The sequence below is a fragment of the Oncorhynchus mykiss genome, chromosome 19 (genome assembly GCF_013265735.2).
Source record: "Oncorhynchus mykiss isolate Arlee chromosome 19, USDA_OmykA_1.1, whole genome shotgun sequence".
Lineage (NCBI taxonomy): Eukaryota > Metazoa > Chordata > Actinopteri > Salmoniformes > Salmonidae > Oncorhynchus > Oncorhynchus mykiss.
The window spans coordinates 6,396,748-6,424,122 of record NC_048583.1 but is presented as its reverse complement, the minus strand read 5'-3'; the positions used below and the strand labels follow the sequence as shown (position 1 = coordinate 6,424,122).

The following is a 27,375-nucleotide window of genomic DNA, read 5'->3' as shown; positions in this document are numbered from 1 at the left end:
TCTGGCTGGTCAATATTCAAATAAAAAACACCACCACCTCATCCTCTCTTCCATTATCCACTAATTGTTTTCTAAATGATATCCACCCTCTCTCTCCTCCTCTCCCCATTTACATTAGACAGTATATTTAAAGGAAGCAGGGAGTTCATTTCCCAGAACTCACCAGGAGCTCCCGTGAGGCTTCACTTCCCCTCTCCCCCGCCACCTCTACGCCGCAGACAGACCCGTTCCTTTAGCAGCTATCGCTAACACTAACACTAGCCACCCCGACAGACCTGAGAGGACCTGGACATTAGCTAATCCATATTTATTGCATCTGGTCCCTCTTCCCCCGGCTTGTAATTTGTATGGAGAGACATATTAGCGCTAACACGCTAGCCCTGGCAACAACAGGTTCAGACTGGTGTGAGATGCTACACGTCTGAATTGACTTAGCGTTAGCCTCGCGGGACCTAGCGGGAGGGAAGGTACTGGCTAGCAGGACTTGTCTGGCCGTATTGAGTTTCTGTGATGGCTGTTTAGCTTGTAGCTATGTGGGGGCAGAGGGGGGGAACAGAGGGTGCCCCGGCTCAATGAGTTTACTGACAGGAACCCTTAGACCACAGGGCCAGGGATCGATAGTCCCTGCACTGAACTACACAGCACCGCCAGACGAGACAGACCCAAACAATGGGGGATAGTATTACATTACACACAGTCACTCACAGACGTGTACTTACACACACATACATGTACTTACACACACTTACATACCGGTACATGTGTGTTCATACTGGATTTATTGATATGAAAATGCTTATGTCTCTGATTAACAGGCACGCATTGCCACACACACACACACACACACACAGAGACACAGACACACACACACACACACACACACACACACACACACACACACACACACACACACACACACACACGTCACCTCTGGAGGTTATGTTTTCCTCCCTTGGTCCTGGAACCTGGTCTCCAGGTGGTCCCATGTGTCCCTCTGAACAAACACTGTCTCCCTCTCCACTTCCTCCTGTGTCACAGGGCCAGCCCCAGACATTGTGTGGCCGCCGCCCACCGTGCAGCCCCGTGATTGGCCAGAGGGTCACGGAGTTGACATTTATTAAAGGAAGTTACACGGCCGGTTATGGGGAGCTGACAGTCCTCTCGTCACGTCTCTGGTCCCGCCAGGAATCACAGGGGTTTGGGTTTCTGCCTCCCAACAATAAAATAAACAATGAACTTGTTAAGGGCCTGTATGACCCTCTCAGGGCTCCCTATTGAACCAAAATGACAGCTTTCGTTTTGCAGCTCTGTGCCACTGGGATCTGTAGTTCTACCGGAGTAGAGTAGGAGAGCTAAGGCAGTGGAGCTAAGGTGGACTACATGTCGTCTGCCATAAAAACACATGTTGGGGTTTGGGAAAGGAGAACATTTGAAGTATTTCAAGGTAGTCCTTGAAAACCACAGAGAGTGGAACGCACACCACAAACCTGTGTATTATAGCAGCCTGTCATTTCACATATTGTAGCGCGACGGAATGAACGAGGGAACGAAGGAGGAATGGTGAAGCTAGGGGCTCTCCAGGGAGAAGAGGGTTTAGTAGACTGTGAGGAACAATGAAAATCAGAAAGTAGAAAAGTCCAGTGAAATGGACAGAGTGTTGCAGACCAGATGTGTGTGTGCATGGATGGCTCAAACGCACACATACACACACAGGTCTACAAGGGCTCCACAATCTCCACCTCCCCACGCCTGGCGTCCCCCGGCCTTCTAAAACCTTTGTTTTCCTCTCCTCTATCAGCGTCCTGATACATTCCAGTCTTTCTTTTCTCTCTACCTTTCAAAGCCACTTGGGTTTCATTTGAAGCGTCCAAAACTAAAGCTATTCATCCAAATGTATTACATGTGCTTACACGCACGCAAATGGCAAAACAACATGTTTGGCTTGATTTTATTTTGGGGGTCTTGTGTGTTTTGATGGTCTATAGCGTTTCTTCATGTATACGTTACAGTGCAGAGAGACTGGGCACATGGGGATGATGTTTATTCTTGCAGTAAGTAATCACCACTATGGTACTTATGACAGTAGACAGGCCCAGGGACCTGGAACAGTGCCCTGCGAGACCCACACACACACACACGCACGCACACCAAGTATGTACACTAACACACAAAAGAAAACACACATTGTGGCCCAAATGCATACTAACAGTTACTTACTCCACACACACACCGAACACACACACACATTCTCCAGGCGCCTCTGGCTATGTGAACTGCTATGCCACAGGGATAGATGTGTTCTGGCACTCAGGTGGGGTAGTGTAAATCACACTGCAGCAACAGTGCCACCCACCTTTTCAAAGATGAATGGGCCGACCCACATGCCAAGCAACAATCCCAATGAGGCCATTTAAAACCAGAGTGGCTGAACCATTGTAATTTGAAACAGGGGGGGGGGGGGCGACAATTTCCTACTTAAGTATACCTTTTACTTTCCTCGTGGACACTTGAACAGAATCCTGTTCATGTTAGTCATTTCAAAGCAAACAGCAACAATTAGATTTCCCCCGTCAAACATGCAATACAATCGATCTGATCTATTGTTCCTTGATGGGCCAGTCATGTTTACAGCTTGTTATTGCTCTGTCATTTCAAGTGGATTAGAGTGAACAGACAGATGTACATGCATGTCTTGTTGCCGGGGGGCCAGTGTGCTCTGATAAGCCAGTGTGCTCTGATAAACCAGTGTGCTCTGATGAGCCAGTGTGCTCTGATAAGCCAGTGTGCTCTGATAAGCCAGTGTACTCTGATAAGCCAGTGTGCTCTGATAAACCAGTGTGCTCTGATAAGCCAGTGTGCTCTGATAAGCCAGTGTGCTCTGATAAGCCAGTGTACTCTGATAAGCCAGTGTGCTCTGATAAGCCAGTGTGCTCTGATAAGCCAGTGTGCTCTGATAAGCCAGTGTGCTCTGATAAGCCAGTGTACTCTGATAAGCCAGTGTACTCTGATAAGCCAGTGTGCTCTGATGAGCCAGTGTGCTCTGATAAGCCAGTGTGCTCTGATAAGCCAGTGTGCTATGATAAGCCAGTGTGCTCTGATGAGCCAGTGTACTCTGATAAGCCAGTGTGCTCTGATAAGCCAGTGTACTCTGATAAGCCAGTGTGCTCTGATAAGCCAGTGTGCTCTGATAAGCCAGTGTACTCTGATAAGCCAGTGTACTCTGATAAGCCAGTGTGCTCTGATAAGCCAGTGTACTCTGATAAGCCAGTGTGCTCTGATAAGCCAGTGTACTGTGCTGTAAAGCGTGGTGGGATTTTGCGAGACGCTACAACGACTCCCAGGAACAACGACAAAAACATGTGCAGTACTTCTCTGGGGACCCCATACCCCCCGTCTAGGGGCCCCTGTGTGTGAAAGCATGAAGAGAGGCAGGCAGGCAGGGCAAGGCAGGGAAGTAGGCAGGGAGGCAGGCAGGCAGTAAAATAGGGTACAGAGCTGCCGTGGAACCAGGGGGGTAGAGGAGTGGTGGGAGTTGAGTTAATGGTCTTGCATCTTCCTGGCAGCATGTCAATAATGGCTCTAATCACATTAAGTAAAGAGTCCATTAGCTCATTCTCTCCTCTCTCTGCTGCATGCTAGCCCAGTAAAAACACAGTAGGCTGAGAGCTCCCCTAATGGTGTGTTATAGACACCACTACTCCTGCAGGATGATGATGGGAGACACTGGAAAATCACCATGTGCAGATAGGAGTCAGTACATTGTGTGTTTTTGTCTATTTTTATCAGTCAGTCTCGTGCTCAGTTATTTCAGTTTACAATGTGCACTGTGTAGGGAATTGGTGTATCTGTGTATTAAATTAGTTGTGGTTGATCACAGGTAAGAATGGAATAAGAAATTATATTTGATGCATTTTTACATAAAGACGTAGGAGTTGATGTTTATTGGCTTTGAAGAATTGTATTAAATTATAATTCATTACACCTCTGCTTTCTCTGTTGTAAAATATGGGCAGACACAGACTATGAGATTAAGTTGATGATTAGTGAAGGTTGGAACCTCATTCTCAAGTGTCATTAGTCCATATTAGGTTAGAAAACGCAACAAATATCAAGTATCAATGTTTTACTTGTCCTCGCTCCAGCGGGGCTAATCTTCAAACAGATCAGACTTGTTTCTCTCCGTCAACTGTTAGAGGGGGGGACAGGTATTACACTGAGGGAGAACAGAAACAACACATACATACATCAGAATACAACAGAAACATACTGTAAGCCAATGAGCAGAGCCAAGGAGCAAATGGTGAGCACATGTTAATGCACCTTTCCTCCCGTGGTCCTTGCCAAAATAGTAATCAAGACAAAGGAGATGTGATATAAGAGGGAGAGAAAAGCAGGACATCACACCAAAGCAGCCCCTTCCCCCCACCCCCCTGGACAGACAGGCCATTTCTCAGCCGCCTCACTGCTCCTTTCAGCCCCTGGAGGAGGAACAGCGGCCCCCACATCTGTCTCCCAGGCCCAGGACAGACCGGCCTGGCCGCGTCCAAACGCTGCACATCACACGAATCATCCTCAATTAATGTGAACCATCAGGCGCTCCCTCCTTCCCTCCTTTCTCTCCCTCCTCTCTTTTCTCTCATTTATTGCTCCCTCACTTCTCAGAGGAGTCCCCCCTGGGTGCATTCTGGGTCCGCTGTGTTTTACACTGTAGACCGAGGATACGGCTGCTTAGCACAGCGGGGCTAGATAGCCAAAACGTTAGCTTGGAAGCCTTGTGAAAAAAGACAGTGAAATCAATAGATCAGTCCAAGCCCGGCCAGACGGTGCTAAGATTTAACTGCTGCGGGAGCATCTTGAAAGGTTCTGAACTGATCTGAAGCCTGGGCAGCTCCAAATATATATTTTTTCTAATCCACTGCGGCGCAGAGGCCCCCGAAATGGCTTCCATGTGCCGCCCCATCTGCACCTCTGCTGGGCTGTGGCCAAAGGACCGTCCTCCTTCCCTTTGAAGGGTTGCGGAGGGACAGCTTTAAAACAACCAGAGGTTACCAGACACTCTTTAGGGGCAGAAAGAGAGAGACCCTGGGAAAAAGAGGGGGAACAGCTCACCCTGGGCCACTTGGATGTCAAGGAGTGCCAGAGAGTGACTCACCCTATCTGTCCTGGTAGAAAGGCCCTAAACCGCCTGCATGCAACCACCACTATAAATTTCACTCCACTCGATTAGCGCCCTAAGCAACAACCGACACGTCGTCATTAATATTTTACCAAAGCCTTGAGTTAAATCAGGTTGGAGAGCAACCAGGGAGGCAGAGCCAGGGTATCTCTGGGCTAGTCTGCTTGAATTGCTTGATCACTGTGTCTGGTTCTCAGTGAAAAAGCAGTCACATTCACTCACACTGCAAAGAGAGCAGACCCCAGTCATTCTGGCTCTGAAGGAGTCTCTGGCACTGATGAGCATCATATTGACCACGACCTGCAGTGCCTGGGTTTAATTGAATAACGGAAAAGGCATCAACCCGGATTCCATATCTGATCTGCCTCCCCCTCCCAAGTTCTAGTAAGAATGATGAACGTGCCGCAGCAGAAGGGCCATGTGTAGACTTTTATTGAATCCCACCTGGTTTAGACGTCAGGGTGTCTTTTTAAGGGGCGGCTGGGATGTTATATGGAAAACAGGATGATTCTCCAGGCCTGGGCTGGGTGAGTCGCACTCCCCTCAGGGGGTCATCATGAGTCCTTTAAGATCACCCAACCCCACCTGCTCTCTCTCTCTCTCTCTCTCTCTCTCTCTCTCTCTCTCTCTCTCTCTCTCTCTCTCTCTCTCTCTCTCTCTCTCTCTCTCTCTCTCTCTCTCTCTCTCTCTCTCTCTCTCTCTCTCTCTCTCTCTCTCTCTCTCTCTCTCTCTCTCTCTCTCTCTCTCTCTCTCTCTCTCAGACTGTTTCTGATTGTTTCCTCTAAGACAGTGTCAGTGTCTTGTTTCCTTTGAGTGTTGTAATACATGACACCATTATCTAACAGCACTACTGTATCAATTCAATTGGAAGTAAACATTTAAAAATGCCCTTTTACCAATCAGATATAATTATGTAGGATAATGCAGAAAATAATGTAAAGCGTTCGCCATCTTTAAAGTGTGTTCTCTCACATACAAAACATTCAGTTTAAATGAGAACATGGTGTTAGCTAAGCGAGATCACAGAGTACCGGTTCCTTACAAATGTCCTCCGCCCACGTCTGGGTCGACCCACTCCCCTGTGACCCATCATCACCATGCAGGAAGTGGTGCTGGTTGTTCAACCAATGACCTCCGACCTTGCCACCAGAGAGCCAATGGGAGCGGAGCAGGGGCTGGAGACAGCCCTAGCCCTCTGACTTGATGGCTCCAGGCACTGAGCTTTTGTGAACCCCATCCCCCATGGCATCCCTCTCGCCACCACCACTACCCAAATACATTATTCATGGACGATAGAAAGAGAAAACAATTATGGGAGAAAGGGAGGGAGAGAAACAGAACATGGAGGAGGGAAGCCACAAGGTTCAAGACCTTCTCAGATCACAAGGAACTCGTGCTTAACCTCCCTTGAAGTGGCGAGCGTGGGGATAGAGGCCGTTTCTTTTTCACGTTGGGGATGAGAGAGCGGCCGAGGGGGATCAATAGGGGATTCCCTGGTGTCTTCTGGGGGTACGCGGCACTCCAAGCCGATTGGTGGATCGATGTGGTTCCCAGGGTTCAACTCCAACGCCACGGCCAGCCAGTAGTCTCCTTCGCGGCGATAGGGTAATACATACAGCCGTGTGGTGGCTGGTCGCATCGCTCTGCCCTTGGTGAATCCGCCTGAAGCGTAGCCAGCCTACGCATTGTAGCCTACATCTATTAGGGCCAAGATGCACTTCCTGGATATAATGTATGTGTCTATTGAATGGCATTATCATAAAGCCTAGAAAGACTGATAACCCCCGTTATGACATCTTTAGTTCTATCTGGGTCACAGATCCCCTATTCCACAAACCCCAGAACACGACTGTTGACTGTACAGCTAACAGCCCATAGATATTAATGGTTGATATTAGCTTTGTTTGCCTTGCGTGAGGAGTGCAGGGTCTCTCTCCATTCCCTGCCAAATAGACTGGGTCATTGGTTATGATAGGTGATGATTAGTGATGTATGTGTATGTTTTCCTTCTAGTCCTCTATGTAAAACCTCCCAGCTTCTCTCTCTCTCAGCGCAGCCTGTTAATAATAGCGCTACAGCTAATTGTATAATTGGCTGTTTTGTTTTAATCTGACAGCGTTGCCCCGGCCCCATAACAAGACCATCTTCATCTTCTCCTGTCAGCCATCATTTAACACGGCAGGTTGCTGGGCCGGGCGCCCCCGACAACACCCGGGCACCTCCGCTACTAGCAAACATTACCTGGGAACGCCGCTAGCGAGCCAACCGGTTGCAAGATAAATAAACACAGCCGTCGTCGGGCGGATGAATTCCGAGTGACACGGACACGGTGGATAAAGTAATAACGTAGAGGGGGTAGAGGGCCGTCCACTAGATTAAGTATCCTACCGCCGCGTCTCTGCTGTAATGATTGTTTCATTGTCATTAACCTCACAAACTGAGGTTTATCCGCATTGTTTAAAAGGACTCTGGGATGTGTTGTGACAGGGTGATCTGTCATACCTCTGGAGGGAGGAGGAACGGGGCGAGGGGGAGGGATTAATGAGGTATTACTTGGGGTTGGATGGAGGGGTGGAGGGGGCAGTGCTGGAAAATACATGGGAATGAGAGGGCCAACATTAGGCTAATTGGGAGATGAGTGCCTCCTTGTAAAAAGTGCTTCTAATGGCACATTTGTTACTCACACTGCAGCGGCGCTAGACTAATGCGCTAATGCAGAGTGGGCTGCAAGAGGTGGTTAACACTACAGGGACTGTGTGTTTGTGTGCAAATATGTACATCAGCTGTCTCGGAATTTGAGATATGATATGTACACAGTGTGTATATATACACACACACACTAGCTATTGTGGTGTTAGACGTCATTTCTCATCTTCTAGGAAGTTAGCATTCAATTAACAAGCGCCGTTTGATTTACAAGTGGGTTTATCATTGCATATCTTTGTGTTTGAACGTGGATCGAGTCTCACAGTTTAAGTTTATTTACAGAAAAGTGCTAAAGAGTTGATTTTGTATATAAAAGACATGAAGCCCAGTCATGATAGCATCAAATAGCATTGCTTTGACTGAAATATGCAATGAAACATGTTCTTGTTCATTGTCGAATATGTTATGTTTTATTATCTGTTAATATTTATTTAGAATTGTTGGTTGCCCAGCTCTTGTGGTCTGTACTTTGATAGTGTTACCATAAAACACGTTAAACATCTACTATTACACAACGTAAACAGAGAGGGGTTATAAAATGGCCGAATAATAATGAGGAGTTTCTGAGATAAAAAGCACATGAGGTTTCCCCCTGGACCAGGAACTGTAGTCAAGCTAATCCCCTCATATTGTTCACTCACTCTGGTTGGTGTGGGGTTCAGTAAATGCAAGCTGGAGTTTCTCCCTCACCCTCTCTCTCTTCCTGTCTGTGTTTCTATCCCCCCTCTCTCTCTCCATCTATCTCTCCCTGTCTGTCTGTCTTTCTCTCCATCAGTGTCTCTCCCCTTCCGTGGCCTAAGCCCCTGTTGACTGTGCTCCAGGAGCATCTGGAGCAGAGCAGAACAGTGGACGGAGGCTGGGCTGTGTGTGTTTTCCTAGCCCCCACTGCAGGGATGAAGGGATGGGAGGGAAGAATATGATAAGAACATAAGCCATACTTGTCTGTGTCCGGTGACAGTGTTCTGAAAAGCACAAGGATAAATTGCGTGTGATGGGTTTTTAAGGGGACTTGGACTGCCAAGTGGTGGCGTGACCTTTGAACCTTTGAAACAGCAATGTCTGACTCTCTCCTCAGTGGTTAGGGTAAGTGAGGAACATTTATTGTTCATTGATCTGCGCAGTGTAGGCCTACCTTTTTATTGGGCATCTTCTAATCCATAACCTACCTCTGATAAAATTTGCTGTATTGTATTTCATTAGTGTCACTTTGTAACAGTAAACAGATCCAAAATAGTACCACGTATATTGGAATGTGTCATAGCTATTCCATTCTGCACCAATCACTTGGTGAGTTTGTGTCCCTTGTGCGTACGTGCCTGTTATGTACTTGTCAGTTTATTAACGTATGTGACCCTTATTCTACGACTCCCGTTGTACATTTCAAAGTGACTATATCTGAGCAATTCTCTCCATTTCTTATCTTTCTGCCTAATTATACTTCACTTTTTTCAATGGAATCCGATGGAAATCCACATGCCCCAACGGCCGTGCAGCTATGAAATAATAGTGCCCAGGCTACAATTTAAAGTCATATACCTCCAAGCGAAAAACTCACACACACAGAATGAAAGTGTAAAATGTTTTTTTAATGTATATTTAACAACAAATAACCCCAGTTACTATTGATGTTTCGTCTCCCAAGGATTCATTTGGCTTCTATGTCTAAGGGCATGATGTGCAACCACTCTCTATCTACCCCCCCTTCTCACTCTCACACACACACACACGAACACACACACACTTCCTTTTCCATTCTCTCCCTCCCTCTGTCTTGTTAAACATTTATCTTGTGTTTTTCCCTTTAAGGCGCTTTGTGATGTATTTTTACACCCTCTTAGACTGTTGTATCTCTGATAGATTCTGCCAGGCAGGAGAGAAGGAGCGGGGTGTGAACGGGGAACAGTACCCTAGCGTTGCTTCTAATTGTTGTGGTTGCACTGTCGTTCCCTTGAAGTCACACTTGACTGGGCTGCAGAGGTCCCACAGGACCATGCAGAGTAAACTGTAGTGTTTATCCCCACCACTCATATAATAAACACACACACACACACACACACACACACACACACTCATGCATACATTATTACATACATATATGCACACACACTGACACCATTCACAAAGTAGCAGCTCTGTAGTGCACACAGCCCCGTTTTCTTCCCGTGTGAACAAGCAATATGGGACTTAAATTTAAAATAAAATGTCTAGATAATTGATTAGCACTAATGTTGAATCTCATACTAACACCTGTTAAAGTCTGTCAATCAAATAAGTTGTTTAATTGACAGGATGTGCCAATCTCTGTTAGTGATTTGCTGGGTTCCACCCTCCCAGTACACAGTCAGAGCACCAGTGGGTTCAGAGTCTGAGACAACAAAACTGGGTCAGTATTCTGTGTATCAAAGCTCTGAGCCCGACCGCAAACTCCTTCAGTTCAGGTTCAGGTCTTGCCAAGATTCCTTTCCCAGAATCCATTGCCATGTCTCGACGTTTGGCAATTGACGCGCATGTTTGTTCAAAACTCGAGGCGTTTTATTTTTCTGTGGTTAATAGCACCATCTCCAAAAGAGACGGCCGCCAAGGAAAGTGCTCCTCTTGGAATAATGCTTAGAGCTCTCCCATCGGAGTCATTCTTTTCTCCCAGGATGGAAACTTTGTTTCCCACGCTTCCACAGGGCTCCACAAGCACAGGGTTGGGAAACACCAAGGCCGATGTAAAATATGTCCTGTCAACATTTACTTCATTACATTTCCCGTTCCCTCCCACCTTCTCTCCATAGGCAGTGTAAATGCAAGCACATGCGTTTTCCTCTTGACACGGTCACACTGATAAAGTATGGCTGCTTTATTAGTATTGAATCTGATGGGAGATATGCATCCCGTAAACCTCATTAACATAAAAACTGATCCCAGGTCTGTTCTTAATGAAAGTGATGCCAGATCGGTGTCACCTCCAAAGACGCACTTAAATTAACATGGATGTTCTTATTTTAATGTCAAAGTCGACTTAACCCCTCATAGACTGATATTCCTAACTCCATTTTACTTTGTTCATTAGATTCCCTCAGAGATAAGAGGAAACTATGAAAAATGGCTGCCAAGTAGCAAGGTACGATTAGTGGCTCGCGCTAATTAATCCATTCTTTCTTTTAGCAGCCTTTTCTCTCCCCGGCTGTCATCGCGGCAGTAAACATAGCGGAGCTGCGTGCCGTGCGCTGTTCTGAGGGACTCTCAGCGAGAGTTCACATCTTTCACGGGCTGTTTTTGTTAAACAGTCTCACAGCGAATAGATCAACGTCCCCAGAAATGGTTAGAATTCACAGGTACCCACTAATAGCCCACCAGCCCCACCGGCCCCAGCGGTCTCCATTTGTTTGCTTTTAGACTTTATTAAACTCTTCCTGTTCCTCTCCCTGTGTGCCTAATGACTGTGTATGCATAGCTGATGAAAGGTAAAGAAGGAAGGAGAGAAAGGGGGAAGGGAAAGGGGGACAGGGAAGAGGAGGAGGGTTATTATCAGAGCTCTATTATCAATCTTTACTTGTCGCTTCAGGGGCCTCTGAATTTCATGAGCCGATAACAACACCCCTTCCCTACCCCCTTCCACCCTGCTCCCTCTCGACCTCAGACCGACCACAGTGATTATGCACAATCAATAACTTTTGTGTGTTTTGTCTATTCTCTCTCGTCTTTCCATTGGGCCTCTAGGATGCTGCGGGCAAGGTGCTGGACCGCTGGTCCATTATGTCTCGGGAAGAGGAGATCATCACCCTGCAGCAGTTCCTTCGTTTCGGAGAGACCAAGTCCATCGTAGAGCTGATGGCCATCCAGGAGAAGGAGGGTCAGGCGGTCACCGTGCCCTCCTCCAAGACCGACTCAGGCATCCGGACGTTCATCGAGAGCAACAGCACGGGACGCGGCCGAAGCCCAGGCCTCCTCAACCACATGGAGACCAGCAGCCCGTCCAGCATCCACCACTTTGAGAACATCCCTAACAGTCTCGCCTTCCTGCTGCCGTTCCAGTACATCAACCCTGTGTCGGCCCCCATGCTGGGCCTGCCCCCCAATGGCCTGGCGCTGGAGCAGTCGGGCCTCCGGGTCCTCCACGACCGGGATCGTGAGGCCAGCCTACCCAACCAGGGCGAGCCGGTGGAGAGCAGCGAGTCCGAAGTATCCCTCAGCCCTTTCCGCAGCAGCGGTCAGAGCCCCAGCCGCATCGGAGCCCTGGGGGGCATGAACAACACCATCGAGCCCAAACAGGAGCCCAACAACAGAGCATCACCTATCTCGCCCACTCCTTCCAACCAGCCGTCCCAGCAGCAGACAGAACAGCAGCAGCAAGGCCAGCAGCAGCAAGGCCAGGGGCAACCCGGGACCCCACGGCCTAGGTCCAACTCCCTCAACGACCACCAGGCCCACCACCACTTTGTGAAGAGCGAGCAGTCCAAGAGCATTACCCACTCATCCTTCTCCTCCAAGATGCACCGCATGCGCCGCATGGGAGCCACCTCACGCAAGGGCCGTGTGTGCTGCAACTCGTGCGGCAAGACCTTCTACGACAAAGGTACGCTGAAGATCCACTACAATGCCGTACACCTCAAGATCAAGCACCGCTGCACCATCGAGGGCTGCAACATGGTGTTCAGCTCGCTGCGCAGCCGCAACCGCCACAGCGCCAACCCCAACCCACGCCTGCACATGCCCATGCTGAGGAACAACCGCGACAAGGACCTCATCCGTGGGTCGGGCCCTGGCACGCCCATCATCTCCAGCGCCAAGAGCGGCTTCACCCTCACCAGTCCCGGACGGCCGCCTCTGGGCTTCTCCACCCCGCCCCTGGACCCCTTGCTCCAGTCACCCCTGCAGAGCCCACTGGTCTTCCCCTCCCTAAAGTCGGTGCAGCCCATCCAGCCGGTGCCCCCTTTCTACCGTACGCTGCTGTCCCCACAGCACCTGGTCAGTCCTCCAGTGTCACTGCCCACCAGCCCCATCCTGCCCTCCACCACCAACACCACCTCTCTGATGGACCAGCAGCATCAGCTCCTGGCTGCCGCTGCAGCCGCAGCCTCCCACAACGCCCACAATATGTCTTCTGAAGGTGGGCTAATGTCCCACCACAGGCTGCCCACCCCCAGTATCCCCCAGCAGGATTCAGCTGCTGCCACCAACACGGACCCCACGCCCAAGAAGAAGCCCCGTAAGTCCAGCATGCCGGTGAAGATCGAGAAGGAGGTGATTGACGTGGCGGACGAGTACGATGAGGACAAAGACGACGATGATGACGACAGCTGTCACCACCACCACCACCACCCCTCCTCCCACCTCCACCACAACAACATCAATGGAAACCGCAACAACAACAACAACAACAGCAGAGGAGGGAACAACAACGGCCACCACAGCGGCGGCAGCGGGCACCAGTCCCCCTCCCAGGATGAGATGAGCCCAGGCCTGATGAGGGGACACCTGATGAGGCACGACCAGGACGACTGCCGGGGAGAGGGACCCGGAGGCGAGGGCGGCAGGGGCGAGAGAGGAGGCCCAGGCGGTGAGCTCCGCTGCATGGACAGCTTCACCTCCGAGGACCAGGACCACGAGAGAGACTTTGAGAACGATTCTGAGACTTCGGACTCCAAGATGTTCTACCGCGAGGAGATGATGGAGGTGGAGGAGCAGCACCAGAGGCTGAGGCTCAACTCCTCCAGGAGCTCCAGAGTAGGAGGAGGCAACAACCTGGAAAAGGACCAGGAGGACCTGCAGGCCAGAGATGAGGAGGCGCAGCTGAGGAAGGAGATGGAAGACCCCAAGAGCCGCACCTCACCCTCACCCCACCAGCCCGCCATCAAGATTAAGGAGGAGCTCAACGACCCCACCTACGACATGTTCTGCATGAGCCAGTACGGCCTCTACAACGGGGGCATGGCGGCTGCCGCAGCCGCCGCCGCCAGCATGGCTGCCCTTCACGAGAGCTTCATCTCCTCCATGAGCTACGGCGCCAGCCCGCCCAAGTTCCCCTCCTCACACTCCCCCGAGGGAGAACTGTGCACCAGCCCCAACTCCAACGACCCCAAGATCTGCTACGTGTGCAAGAAGAGCTTCAAGAGCTCCTACAGTGTCAAACTGCACTACAAGAACGTGCACCTCAAAGAGATGCACGTGTGCACCGTGTCCGGCTGCAACGCCGCCTTCCCCTCCCGACGGAGCAGAGACAGGTTAGTGTCGTACAACACACACACATATACACACTAACAGTGTCTTTTTTCTTGGCTTACAATTGGTTCTTAATTTGACTGCCTCAATTTTTCTGACTAATTATTTAAATATCAGTAGAATATGAATGAATACTATGATACAACTGGTGTTATTAATTCAAGTAACAAAACAAGAATTTGAGATAAACAATAATGGGGCCTCCCACTCCTCTTTCTATTCTGGTTAGAGCCAGTTAGCTCTGTTCTGTGAAGGGAGTAGTACACAGCGTTGTACGAGATCTTCAGTTTCTTGTCAATTTCTCGCATGGAATAGTCTTCATTTCTCAGAAGAATGTCTGTTTCTGGACATTTTGAACCTGTAATCGAACCCACAAATGCTGATGCTCCAGATACTCAACTAGTCTAAAGAAGGCCAGTTGTATTGTTTCTTTAATTAGAACAACAGTTTTCAGCTGCGCTAACATAACTGCAAAAGGGTTTTCTAATGATCAATTAGCCTTTTAAAATGATAAACTTGGATTAGCTAACACAACATGACATTGGAACACAGAAGTGATGGTTACTGATAATGTGCCTCTGTACGCCTATGTAGATATTGCATAAAAATATATAAAAAATATATAACATTCGGCAATTTCCAGCTGCAATAGTCATTTACAACATTAATAATGTCTACACTGTATTTCTGATCAATTTGATGTTATTTTAGGACATTTCTAAGTGAACCCATCAAATATATTTGGATTTGTTTAACACTTTGTTGGTTACTACATGAATCCATGTGTTATATCATAGTACAATGCTGTACAATGTAGAATAATAGTAAAAATAAAACCCTTGAATTAGTAGGTACTGTGTACTGTGTATATATATATATATATATATATATATATATAAAAAAAATACTAACAATTCAGGCATTCATTACAGGTAGGTTCATTACATATGTTTTGTCCTTTCATTTTGACATTACATGACGTAATTAGAAACATTGACAATGTTGTGGATGTATGTATGGTGCATGTATCGTTTTATTTGATATTTCATCATATCAGTCATTGTGGAAAGTTTAGGACAGTAGATGAGTTTTCTTGATGAGCTACTCAACTGCAGTGAAGTCTTTTTTCTTACTTAGATGGAGTGAAATTATTAAGGCGTCACCTACCATATGTTAAGTGAAACGCACCATTAGCAGAGATACACTTTATAATGTAACAGGTATACAGTGGCATCTGTTGACTGTCATGTCAAAGTTCAGAGAAGTAGGGTGTCATCGCCAGAACACACAATCTTCCACTCTGAGATATACCCCTGTTTACCTCCCCTCACTCACCTCGTTACTGACAGGTGAGGTAGCATACATTAACGTAGACAGCGGTCTGTCAAGCCACTGCATGTATTAGCGCCCTGCTCCAGGAGGTGAGGCTAGCCACGCTCTACCTACCTGGGCTTGTTCGCACATCCACCCTATCCACACACACCCTCCCAGAATACACACACCCACTAAAGCTAGCAGCAGGTTGATGCCAGAACACAACACATGCTGAGGCTACACAACATCAGAGTGCCCTGGGCTAGCAACTAGCATCTAGCTCTCCAAGGAATTGCTAACAATTGTTTTGTTTTTTTGTATGAGGGGATGTTTGACGTTAGGCTATTTTAAAACCACTCTTAGGCCAGTCGAAGTCTATCAAATATGTCCGGATATTAGGGTAATTTAGGGAATTAAACTCTCAACAACGACCCCATGGTAGCATCGATAGTGACTCATTAGCATTGTTATTAGCATCATAAAAAAATGAAGTAAAGGCCTTGTGTGTGACATTGCCAGGTCTATTCCCCTGACCACCGTGTAAACAAGCATGTCCATTTGACTGAACGGTCCAGTCTGTCTTCACAGTGGGGTGTCGGTGGAAAAAGGGCCCTTGAAAGGAAATGTAAATTCATCTCCTCCCCAACGCCCCTCGAAAATAGACATGACTTCAAGTGTAACAAATGCATCTCTTTATCGCTTTAGCAGAGGCCCCCCCCCCCCACACACACACACACAGTCAGAGCATGCCTTTGCTCCCAGTATAATGACATATGCCACATTCTAGAGCTCTAGAAGAGGGGAAGCCTCACTCAACCAGCTCCTCTGAAGAAAGAGATAAAAACATGTTTTGTTGTGTTAGAGCACGCCGTGGTGACAAGTGACACGTTTTTATTTAGATAAAGAGCGAGTGTGTTTTCTCCCCCTCCTAATCTAATTTACTTCTCTGAGGAGTTTTTTCTCTAGTTTTTCTCAGTTGTTTTGTCTCAACAGCAACCCTCCACCCGCCTCCCCTCTCCACCCGCCTCCCCTCTCCACCCGGGGTCTTTATTAAGTTCCTTGTTTCAGTGGCATCTGTTCATTCTGTTCCTGTTTGTTCATTAGCACCAAGTAAATAGAGCAGGTGACTCTGGCACTTGTTCAGGGAGAGAGGGATGGAGGCAGGGATAGAGGGAGGGGAAGAGGGGATGGAGTAGGTGGATGAGAGGGAAAAAAGAGAGATGGGTTATAGTGTTAGCGGAAAAGAGAGGGGGAAAGGGGGGGATGGAGGAGAAGAGACAGGTAAAATAGAGTTAGCGGAGGAGAAGAGAAGGTGAAATCATGCCGCTCACCTGACGCAGCTGGTGCCGACAGCAGGGAGATGACAGGAAGTGTTATTAAAGGATGCGTTGCCGTGCCGATGCGTGTGTTTGACGCAGCCGCGGATGATGCGTTAGTTCGTTACCCTCTTTGACGAGGCTTTAGGGACAGGGAGCGCCCGGGGCACGAGAGGCCTGCTGTCTCGCATAACCACACACACAAACACAGACACATGCTTGTGCACGTATAAAATCACACAAACTCAAAAGCTGATGCGTTCCTACAGATGCATATAGTCTTACAGAGACTCACTCATTCATTGTAATGTACACAGTATTTTTAATTAGTCTCTTTATTGCACTAAAATAAAATATGATATTAAACAAATAGCCCTGACCTTATGGTTTGATACGATCCAAATAACAGCCTCCCCACAGCGAACAGACATCTACACAAATGTTTAGATACTAAATTACCATGACAGAAACGCCAATGGTATCGAGGCATCCCAACGACTCACTTCACACATTTCTGAATGAGTGGCGAGTAAGCCGACCAATACCTGCTCAGGAGCTGGACACACATGGCCAAACTGACCAATGAGGAGGCCTAATTCAGCGGCCTACTTCCTTATTTAGTGGAAGTCAAGGTAGAACTATGAATAAGAGCCCTCCCCCTCCCGTCATCCTTCCCGACCACTGCCCCAGCTTGTCTCCCAACTATATAATTTAGCCGTCCATCTTTTTTATTGGGCGCTCTCCGACATTAGCGCTCCCCACTTGTATTAGCATCTGCCGCGGCGACCCCGTAATGGCCTTTAAAAAAACACTTAACTCCGGCACTAAACGAGGAGGGGATGACAGTGGTGGGAAAAACGAATCAGTGAAAAACAGCACTAGTTAGGATCCTCTGACTCACAGTAAAGGATTTGGTTTCCAAGAGGCAGTGGGTGCTGTAGTATAGAGAGGTGCAACTGTGAGGGAACGAGGTCAAATTAGACTGTGTTTCGTCTTCCATCTTGGCTCAAAGATGAACCCAAATGTCTTCCACAGGCGTATAGTGAAGCATGAACCTCAACCCACGCTCACAGACACGGTGTCACAGTGACTGTGTAATCTTGCCCTAGTGATGTGCGTGTGACAGTTTGACTCGATTACCAGAAACACAAGCGCATAAATTCCAGAAGCGCTTTAACATAAGGCACTGATGAATAGATAGGTGTGTAGCAGGAAGAGAGGACAATCACTGCTGTGAACATATGGATCTTAGAAGGAAGACGGTTTTAGACCAAGATGTGGGTGAGTTACACCTAAGTACACTATTGTTTCCATACTTTGACTGTGTCCCAAATGGCAACCTATACCCTATATAGTGCACTACTTGTGATCAGAACCCTGGTCAAAAGTAGTGCACTATATGGTAAATAGGGTGACATTCGGGACGGATCTTTTGTGTGGCGCATAAATTCCTGGTAGCATATGGGATGTATTACTGAGCCTGCCGCTCCTATGGAATAAGGAGAGAAGCGTAACAACAGAGGGGTATCGCGGGGCCAAAGGAATTGTGGGTTATTGAAGCTATAGTCAGGGCTCTGGCCGAACACCAATCAGATGTGTCCCTGGGTAATCCCTTAACTACATAATGCATGCTGCAGTGTAATTGTAGTTGTAACATGGGAAAATAATTTGGTAGTTTTCATAAGGACTTTTCCCCTCTGATAATATTATTGTGGAGGAAGGATTGGGAAACCACAACGCCTCAGACATTGGTTTGCTGCTACATAAAGTTTGAGTAGTTTCAAATGACATTTTTCATAAGATTCACTATAAAATGGTACAAATTCCACAGCTAATAACATTTTATTTCTGATATTATGAAACCAATCATTATTATATTTTAGCACAAATTCAAATAATATTTAAAATAATCTGATAAGTAACTGTATGATTAATTAAATACAGGTTATATTGCATTAAATGTAATTATAATAATCTATGAATTATATCACAGAATAATGATATTTAATCTCAGTAAACCAAACCGTATGTCTTCTCTTCGTCCCTTGTATTTGAGCTTTAGAATGTAACATTTCTATAACAACAGAAACCGTATCTGAGCCTACATCTGCTGGGACACCCAGACATTTGTTTCCAACCAGATAATGTGTGCAAAATCCAGGTCTGTAATATGCAGTGCTAATAACCAGCTTCCTCCTCTCCCCCACCACCTCTCCTCTCTCTCCTCACAGCGAGATGTTGACGTCTATACCAACAACAGGAGGTTGTCCAGGTACCTCAGCATATCCCATTAGTCAATTATTTCTCTACAGTGGAGTGACACCCCAGAGGATCGTAGGTAGGCGCATCAAACAAACGCTACCTCAAAAGCCCCGATGTCAGAGTCAATTAGAGGGGAGGACAAGGACATTTGATCTACGGTATCATATTAATATTTAAGGGAAACAACAAAAGACAATGGGAAATGACAATAGTGTCACAAGCGTTTGAATAGAGAGGGGGGGGGGGGCATTTTGTATCAACATGGTGACGTAGATGTAAAGATACAGATCAATGGCGTGGTTAACTAACAGGATAAACAACATAGCACTCTGCTGTTTTGCACGCACGCGCACACACACACACACACACACACACACACACACACACACACACACACACACACACACACACACACACACACACAGCTAATAGAGTACAGAGAGTCCTCTAACATCTAGCTGCTAGTTGTACATCAATACAGTAACAGTACAGTGTTTCCCTCCAGCCCCCTGGCCACCAGGCGCTCAGCTCAGAGGTAAATGATTGCATATTTATTGTGGAGGGCGGCACACACACACACAGCGGTGGCAGCAGCGGTAGTATGATTAACGTCTGAAAGGCGTGCCGACCAGTAATCATCGGCCTTATTATCCTCGTCAATCATATTTTCCTAAATCAACAACAGGGCCTCCCTCTCTCTTTTCTACATGTTTATATTAAAACTCTTCCTTGTTTTATTCATTTTCATCCCTTCATCGGAGGACTCTGTCACCAGGTGCTTTCCCGCACTTATTTCCCATGATGCACTAGTGTGCAGAGGCCCCTTGTCCCCACACGGATGGAGGGATGCAGAGAGTGAAGGTTAATTACGTTTGAGAGCCACTCTCTCTCATCCTCCTGCCCCTCTCTCTCTCTCCCCTCCTCCTCTCTCCCCTCTCTCTCCTCCTGCCCCTCTCTCTCCTCCTCCTCCCCCTCTCTCTCCTCCTCCTCCCCCTCTCTCTCCTCCTTCTCCCCCTCTCTCTCCTCCTGCCCCTCTCTCTCCTCCTCCTCCCCCTCTCTCTCCTCCTCCTCCCCCTCTCTCTCCTCCTTCTCCACTTCAAGCCATGTGGGCCCAGTCTCTGGTAGAACTTGAGTGAAGCTGCAGTCTCTTGATTTGCCATGCTTAAACAAAGGCCTGATCATTTATAGAGAGAATGTGTTATTTAATTTAGCCACAGATCCCGAGTTCAAAATACAAAATATCTACTGATGAACAGTATGTTAATGACATTACACTATGAAAGGGGACTTTTATGTTAATTTATCTTTGATAAATTTGGGTTTTGTGGATAAAGACAAAAAGATAATCAGAGAATCACTTTCAGAAGGCTTTCGTTTGGAACAATAAGCGTCGCAAATATTTCACATTCTGTAAGTAATTGTAGGCTAATATAATGACAGGGCTTTGTTGATGTGATCTGTAACTTAGCCTTCCATCTAAACCTCCATGGTGTGTCTATGGAGTCTGTGTAACCAACCCCTGAGAGGAATATTCCTTTTATGAACTTTTTGATCAAGTTTCTCCAGCTACGTCTGAACTGAACTTCAGTGTGTGTTGCTGAGGTAGTACAGCTAGTAGAGAATAAAGACAGATAATGATGAATGTGTTACCCAACCCCTCGATCATCCTCCCACCTCTGCACTCCAAACCTCATCACATAGCAACCCCACATGACAGCAGAGGCAAAGAACCATCAGCGTCAGTTTAATATGACTTCACTTTGCTCATTACGACTCATTTAGACAGTGCGCACACACACACGGTACAGAGGGAAGGACAGGGCCATTGGAGGAGAGACGGGAGCCTAAAGATGATTAACGTTGGCTGGGACAGACGCGTTAGCTAGCTAGCCTCTCTCTCTCCATCTCCTCCTACTCTGCACAAACAAAATGGCCTCTCAAGAGGCCTCCCCCGTCTTTGGGCGAAGATGAGACTGTCAATTTGGTTTTCCTGCCACGTTACTGGTCATCAGGGAGGGAGAGGTGGAGAAGGGAGTGAGGGAACGAAGGAGTTTGGTTTGGGGGGTAGAGGAATGGGGAAGAGGGGGAGTGAAATAGTGGTGGCAGAGTGATGGAGACAGGGAGATGGGGCAGAGAGGCTAAATCTGATAAATGAAGGAATCTGTGTATGGCCTCTAAATGAGGAAAATATAACCCCAAGAATATAACTGCAGCCTGACACACTTCCAGTGAATATGTTTAGCGATAGGGAGGAGATGCATCTGTCACCGGTGCAGGTGAATTCCTCCGCAAAGTCTATTCAAGCAGCCATTACTCACACCATATTCCACAGGCTTGAATTGTTCCAAAGATGCAGATGAACAATCTATTTATTTATTTGAAACAGTAATCACTAATTGTTTGATTACTCAACACATCTTTTTTTCCCTCAGGGTCAGAATGTGGACTTTGTGAATGACAGTATAAGGACCAGAAGGGACATATACATGTAGAATGTAGATGGGCTGTGTGTTAATTATTCAGTTGTGGTCTTGATATTGTCATCTAGTATAAATGCTGATATCACAGTAATGACATATGGCTGATGCAGTAGTACTTAGTAATACTGTAGTAATTCAGGGTACTTACTGCCTGGCACTTTAGCATGTGTTTTAACCTCATCAGTCAGGGAGCCATGGCAGACTAGAGCTTATGAGCAGTGTGTGGGGTGTGGCTTTAGGGGTGGAGACATGTTGCAAAGGACCCGCCTACCTGAGCATCATCAACAGCATACAGCCCAATCACATCAGCTAATGCCATAGCCTGTTGGCATCCCCACTAAAAACAATCAACAAACCAATCAAATTGAATGTAATCGATGTAGCAAAATATCTAGACCCAATTGTTTGTTTATTGGTTGTGGAAACAGTCATTTCTCCATCTAGACAGGGATACATTAGTAGAGACAATGAGTCATGACTATGGACCATAAGATAACACCATCTGTGTATCAGACTGTTATCATAGGTTAAAAGAAGAGAGCTAAGAATTTCCATAAGTCTCAGAACATGGATGTACTGTATATTCTCTCTCTCTCTCTCTCTCTCTCTCTCTCTCTCTCTCTTTCTCTCTCACACACACACACACACACACACACACACACACACACACAAGCTTGCGCGCACAGGCACACACGCGGCAGTGACAACCACGGCCAATCGATTCTCCCCGCTCCTCGATGCTGACAATGCTCAAGTGGACGGTGCTCCTGTTTGCTTCCTCTTGTAACACAGAAAGAAAGGGGTCCCTCCATTCCAATGAATGTATACTATTTTTACCCTCTTGCAGGAGAATGTCCGATAGGGAACTAAATAATTAAAGGCCAGGGACCCTTTTTGACTGCATCAACCATGGCACTGCTGGTAAGCTCTACTATACATTGTGAATCCATTTGCCCTCGTCCTGTCCTGCCAAGGACGTCTGTTTTTAGTTTGTCACTCCCTCCACCGTGCCCCTTGCCTTGCATGAAACCCCTCATATTTAAAAGCACTGCTTGATATTCCTTAGTCATTGCTTACTTTTGTTTAATTTCACTTTAAAAGTCTTGATTTCATTTGAAAAGTCCCCTAACATGTTGTATTGTGGACAGTGGGATGTGTATACTGTGCCACTTCCATATCTGGCACCAGTTATTACACACTTATGTTTACCTTTCTTTGTCCATTTTATTGTGACATTTGCTGTGGTGGAGCCTGCATCCCTCCCAGTCTGAAATGGCAACTGTGGAATTGGAGGGAAGAGGCATTGAATTTGAGCTGTCAAAACACATTTTACCTCACATCTTTTGGCATGGCTTTGCAATGCAGACTGCTACACCTCACAAACAATACCCTTTAGCTCTAGCAAGCTGTAGCACGACACCAGATCCAGGCTTACACTTCCTTGTTGTGAATTCGATGGCGGTGGCTATGCGTTATGAGATACTACTGCTCTCTGTGTGATAAAGCGGACATTTTTATTTCTTATTAAAGCGAAGGGGATACATGGGGATCATATGTTTAAAAAGTGGAGGCCTGATTAAGCCCCTTCCAATGGGGAGCCAGTGTGATAATGCTGTCGGAGATCTAATACGCTATCCACTTTCCCTCCATTATCGCATTACCACAGCTCCAATCAATTGATAAACTCTCATTCAATATGGTGGAGTATTTAATTGAGTCAGAGTCTATTGGATTTGCAGCGGAGCTGTGCTAGACGTGCTGACTGTGGTAAACACCGTGGCGGGGTGCTCTCGCCACACCGCGTTAGACCAGTTAGGGGAACGTTAAGAGAAGGACAACGTAGCTTCCTCTTGATAGGTTAAGTAAGTAAGGTAAAGAGTGAGGAGAGGTTTAAAAAGTGAATCGTTTAGTAGTTATTTTGTCTGGCGTGAGGTCAGGGGTTAGTGAAGAGGAAAGGAAGAGAGGAGGGTTATTGAAAATGTAGTGACTGATACAATAGCATTCAAATACTTAGAACTCCAAGCATAGGTGCATGTGTTGGGCGAGACAGAACACATGTTTTGGAATGCAAAATGTATCATCTTTCTAAAAAGATCTGAGAATGTTATCATTCCAGTCATTGTTTAAAGCGCTGAAACACCATTTTGCTTGATTTGACAACTTGTTTAGCTATTTTCTTATGAAAACGATCTCTCTCTACCTCCCCCTTCATTATGTCTTTCCACCAGGCACAGCTCCAACATCAACCTGCATCGCAAACTGCTTACCAAAGAGCTGGACGACATTGTCCTGGACCCCCAACTCACGCCACTGCCCAAGGACCTGCGCGCCGAGTTCCTGGCTAAGATCTACGCCGGGCACCACTTGGGCCTGGACGCCATGGCAGGGGCGGGCATTGGTGGCGCCAGCCTGGGGGGAGGAGGGCTGAACCGTGACGCCAGCTCCCCGGCAGGCACCGATTACCCCCACCACCACCCCCTAAATCATCACCACCACCACCACCCCCTCCACCACCCCCTCACCAACGGCTTCTACCACCGCAGTGGCCCCCCAGACGACTACATGGTGCTGGACCTGAGCACCGCGTCCAGCATTCAGTCCAGCGGGTCAGTCCATTCATCACGCCAGTCGGACGAGGGCAGCGACGAGGGCATCCTATTGGATGACCTGGAGGAGGGAGGGGTCAGCGACGGGGAGGACTGCTCCCAGCATGCCCCGGGGCAGGCAGGGGCCGGGAGGCGGCGGGACCAGGTCGGCGAGGGAGGAGTCGGAGGAAGATCGGAAGAAGGTCTGACCGGCACCGACCCCTCCTCTTCGCCGACCGTCCTGTCTTCCACCGGTGGAAGTGGTGGGATCCTGTGCAGCATCTGCCACAAAGTGTACAGCAACAAAGGGACCCTACGCGTGCACTACAAGACTGTCCATCTGCGCGAGATGCACAAGTGCAAAGTGGCCGGCTGCAACATGATGTTCTCCTCGGTGCGCAGCCGCAACCGCCACTCTCAGAACCCCAACCTCCACAAAAACAACGTGCCCTTCACCACCATGGTAGACTAGCCCAACCCCCTGGCCCTCGTCTGGCCAACTCTAGTCCCTTCATCGACTCCCTTCTCACCCCAAACCATGAGCTCTTACCCCCAGGAACTACACCTTACCACCCCTAGACGTCATGCACCACAGTTCTCTTTCCCTTCGATGAGATCCAGTGACTATATACAGTAAGCATTGACTTTTGACCTTTCCTTCTTTGGAAGAACGAGGATGAGACACTTGAAGTGTCTTTATTCCAAAAACTGGCCCTGCCGGTTTCCCATAAACCCCATGTCCTATTTCCCATATGTCTTTGTTTTTGTCCATCTCCAAAGAATCTATTCAAACTCTTATTTGTGACTGTTGCCTGCAGAAATGATAAAAATATAAATCTTCTTGTTGTATTTGTGTAATGATAGCTTTTAAAGGAAACCCCATACAAGAGCATGACTGCTTCATTTGTAAATAATATGTCCCAAGAGGCTATTGGTGTAAAACAATTGTATTTGATGGTTGTTAGCTATTTTTGTTGGTTCTCTTTTTTGGTTTTTATGTTACAGTACAATACTTCCAGCGCTAAGGTAGGCAAGAAAGAGGTAGCATCTTCACTAGCTTGACTCATTTATGTTAGTTTAAAAACCATTTTTAAACTGAGAAGGAGAAGAACTAATGATCATGTGACTTGTTGTATCTACTTGTTAGATATGCGGAGGTTGCCGGCATGCTTTTTTTTGGGCTCCTACACCAATATCATTCTCTGTTCTTTTGTTTTTGTTATCATTTATAGCTTTTACTATACCAAGTCAGTTTTTCGCACTTTGCAACTATACAAGCGGGATGTGTAATATTATTACAAGGACTTTGCGATGTTTTTGGTTACCGCGATGTTCGGGGTCTGAGACGGCCACAGTGCCAAGGGGAAATGACTTAGCATACTTGTGGCAGGTTGATTTTTTTTTTTGCACGTGTTCAGTTTCAAAAACGCTATTTCACAACAAAAGACCCATATTTCTCCTGAACGAATCCAAACATCCGGCCCATTTACTCAAATAATGGTATTCAGGAAAAGTCTAAGTATTTCTGCTCTACCAGATACAGTAACGTGACTGACCACAAGACAGCTGCTGGTTTTCAAGGCAGAAGATTTAAGTATTGAGGAATTTAGTTTGTGTTATTTTCATTTCAAGGAGTGTAAACCCAGTGTGTGACTGTAATATCACAGTACTTGGCTACAGAGGTTGAAGTAGGCTAATCTTTCTACTGCATGTGGTATTTGTGACCTAAAACAAGCGTTGGTTGAGTGTCCTATTGTTTTATACACGTTTCCATGCAAAAAATGGCCATCCTATCAGAAGTATTGTGAATGTCACATTGATTATAAAACAAAGAAATAGTCCTTAAACTGTGACCAAAAGAAGCATTGGTTTTTAAAACATCTATAATTTTCCGCCATACAGTTGTACTTTAACTTACACCCCATAAGTTGATATGATGCACTTGAGTCTTAAGCATTTTGCTATAATTTTTCAGTATTGATTTCCATTGCTGATTGTCAGCTTCAAAGGTGAACTCTGTGAAACTCTGTCGCCATTGCCTGGCTGTTATTTGCAGCCATTTTCCTTGTTTCCATACACATCTTAAGGTACAAATGTTTCAGATAACTAGGCAAAGTAGCCAGGGGAAGGGGTATTTATTGGCGGGTGATGTCATCTTGATGCAGATGTCTTGTCCAATATCAATTCCTTTTTTTTTTTCAAGAAAAGAAAAAAAGAAAGACAGACCGGTCTTCATTTTGAGTCTGTGCCCTTGAGTTGATGGTTATTATTGTGTTTTTGTCGTGTTACTATGGATGTGAAAAAATTGAGAGCTCCTCTTTCTTGATTGGTGCTTATCTAAAGGGGATAAAAACGCACAGTGTTACGTGGTATACAGTATTCAAACCCCCGTTATATCCATGAAAGTGTTGGACAGTTTTTTTTATGACTATTTTGCAATGGGCATGATGGACCCTTTGATGGACACGTTGGTGTAAACTCTTAAGACTTCTCCTCTCTCTACCAACCTCCACGACACTGGCAGCAGGCTTCACCCCTCTCCTCTCTCTACCAACCTCCACGACACTGGCAGCAGGCTTCACCCCTCTCCTCTCTCTACCAACCTCCACGACACTGGCAGCAGGCTTCACCCCTCTCCTCTCTCTACCAACCTCCACGACACTGGCAGCAGGCTTCACCCCTCTCCTCTCTCTACCAACCTCCACGACACTGGCAGCAGGCTTCACCCCTCTCCTCTCTCTACCAACCTCCACGACACTGGCAGCAGGCTTCACCCCTCTCCTCTCTCTACCAACCTCCACGACACTGGCAGCAGGCTTCACCCCTCTCCTCTCTCTACCAACCTCCACGACACTGGCAGCAGGCTTCACCCCTCTCCTCTCTCTACCAACCTCCACGACACTGGCAGCAGGCTTCACCCCTCTCCTCTCTCTACCAACCTCCACGACACTGGTAGCAGGCTTAACACCTCTCCTCTCTGAAGAGAGAGAGAAAGAGCTGAGTGAAAGGGGCTGCGGAGGTGGAGGGCTGACTTGAGAGGAAGAAGGGATGACAGTGAGTATCATTAAAAATGTGCTGTTCCACCGTTACCTGGAGGCCTTCTGACGCTGATCTGTCTAATAACTCACTTGTCACTTCATTACACCGCCAGACGTGAATGTTGCTGACAGGACTGTGACGCCGACAGAGATCCAAACCGGTCTCTCTCTTTCACCGCTCTCTCTCTCCCTCCCTGAGAGAAATCACCCCCGCCCCCCTCAACCCACTACTCACCCCCCTCCCCTCGCCCCCTTCCCGGGTCCTTTAGGGATACCGACTAATAGGGT

The 27,375-nt window shown here is 47.1% G+C and overlaps 1 protein-coding gene across 4 annotated transcripts in view; it reads left to right on the top strand.

The window, feature by feature from the left end:
- The window catches only part of LOC110518704 (zinc finger protein basonuclin-2-like), a 156,777-nt gene extending 129,796 nt beyond the window's left edge, over positions 1-26,981 (top strand). For 3 of the 4 annotated variants that reach the window (XM_036954096.1, XM_036954095.1, XM_036954097.1), the window contains 2 exons: positions 11,591-14,094; positions 23,693-26,981. In XM_036954096.1, coding sequence (XP_036809991.1) covers positions 11,591-14,094; positions 23,693-24,521 — 3,333 coding nt within the window. In that variant the 3' untranslated portion in view covers positions 24,522-26,981. Of the gene's footprint in view, positions 1-11,590; positions 14,095-22,311; positions 22,386-23,692 lie in introns of all 4 variants that reach the window. The other variant, XM_036954098.1, reaches the window with a different exon arrangement.
- Positions 26,982-27,375: the final 394 nt, after the last annotated feature.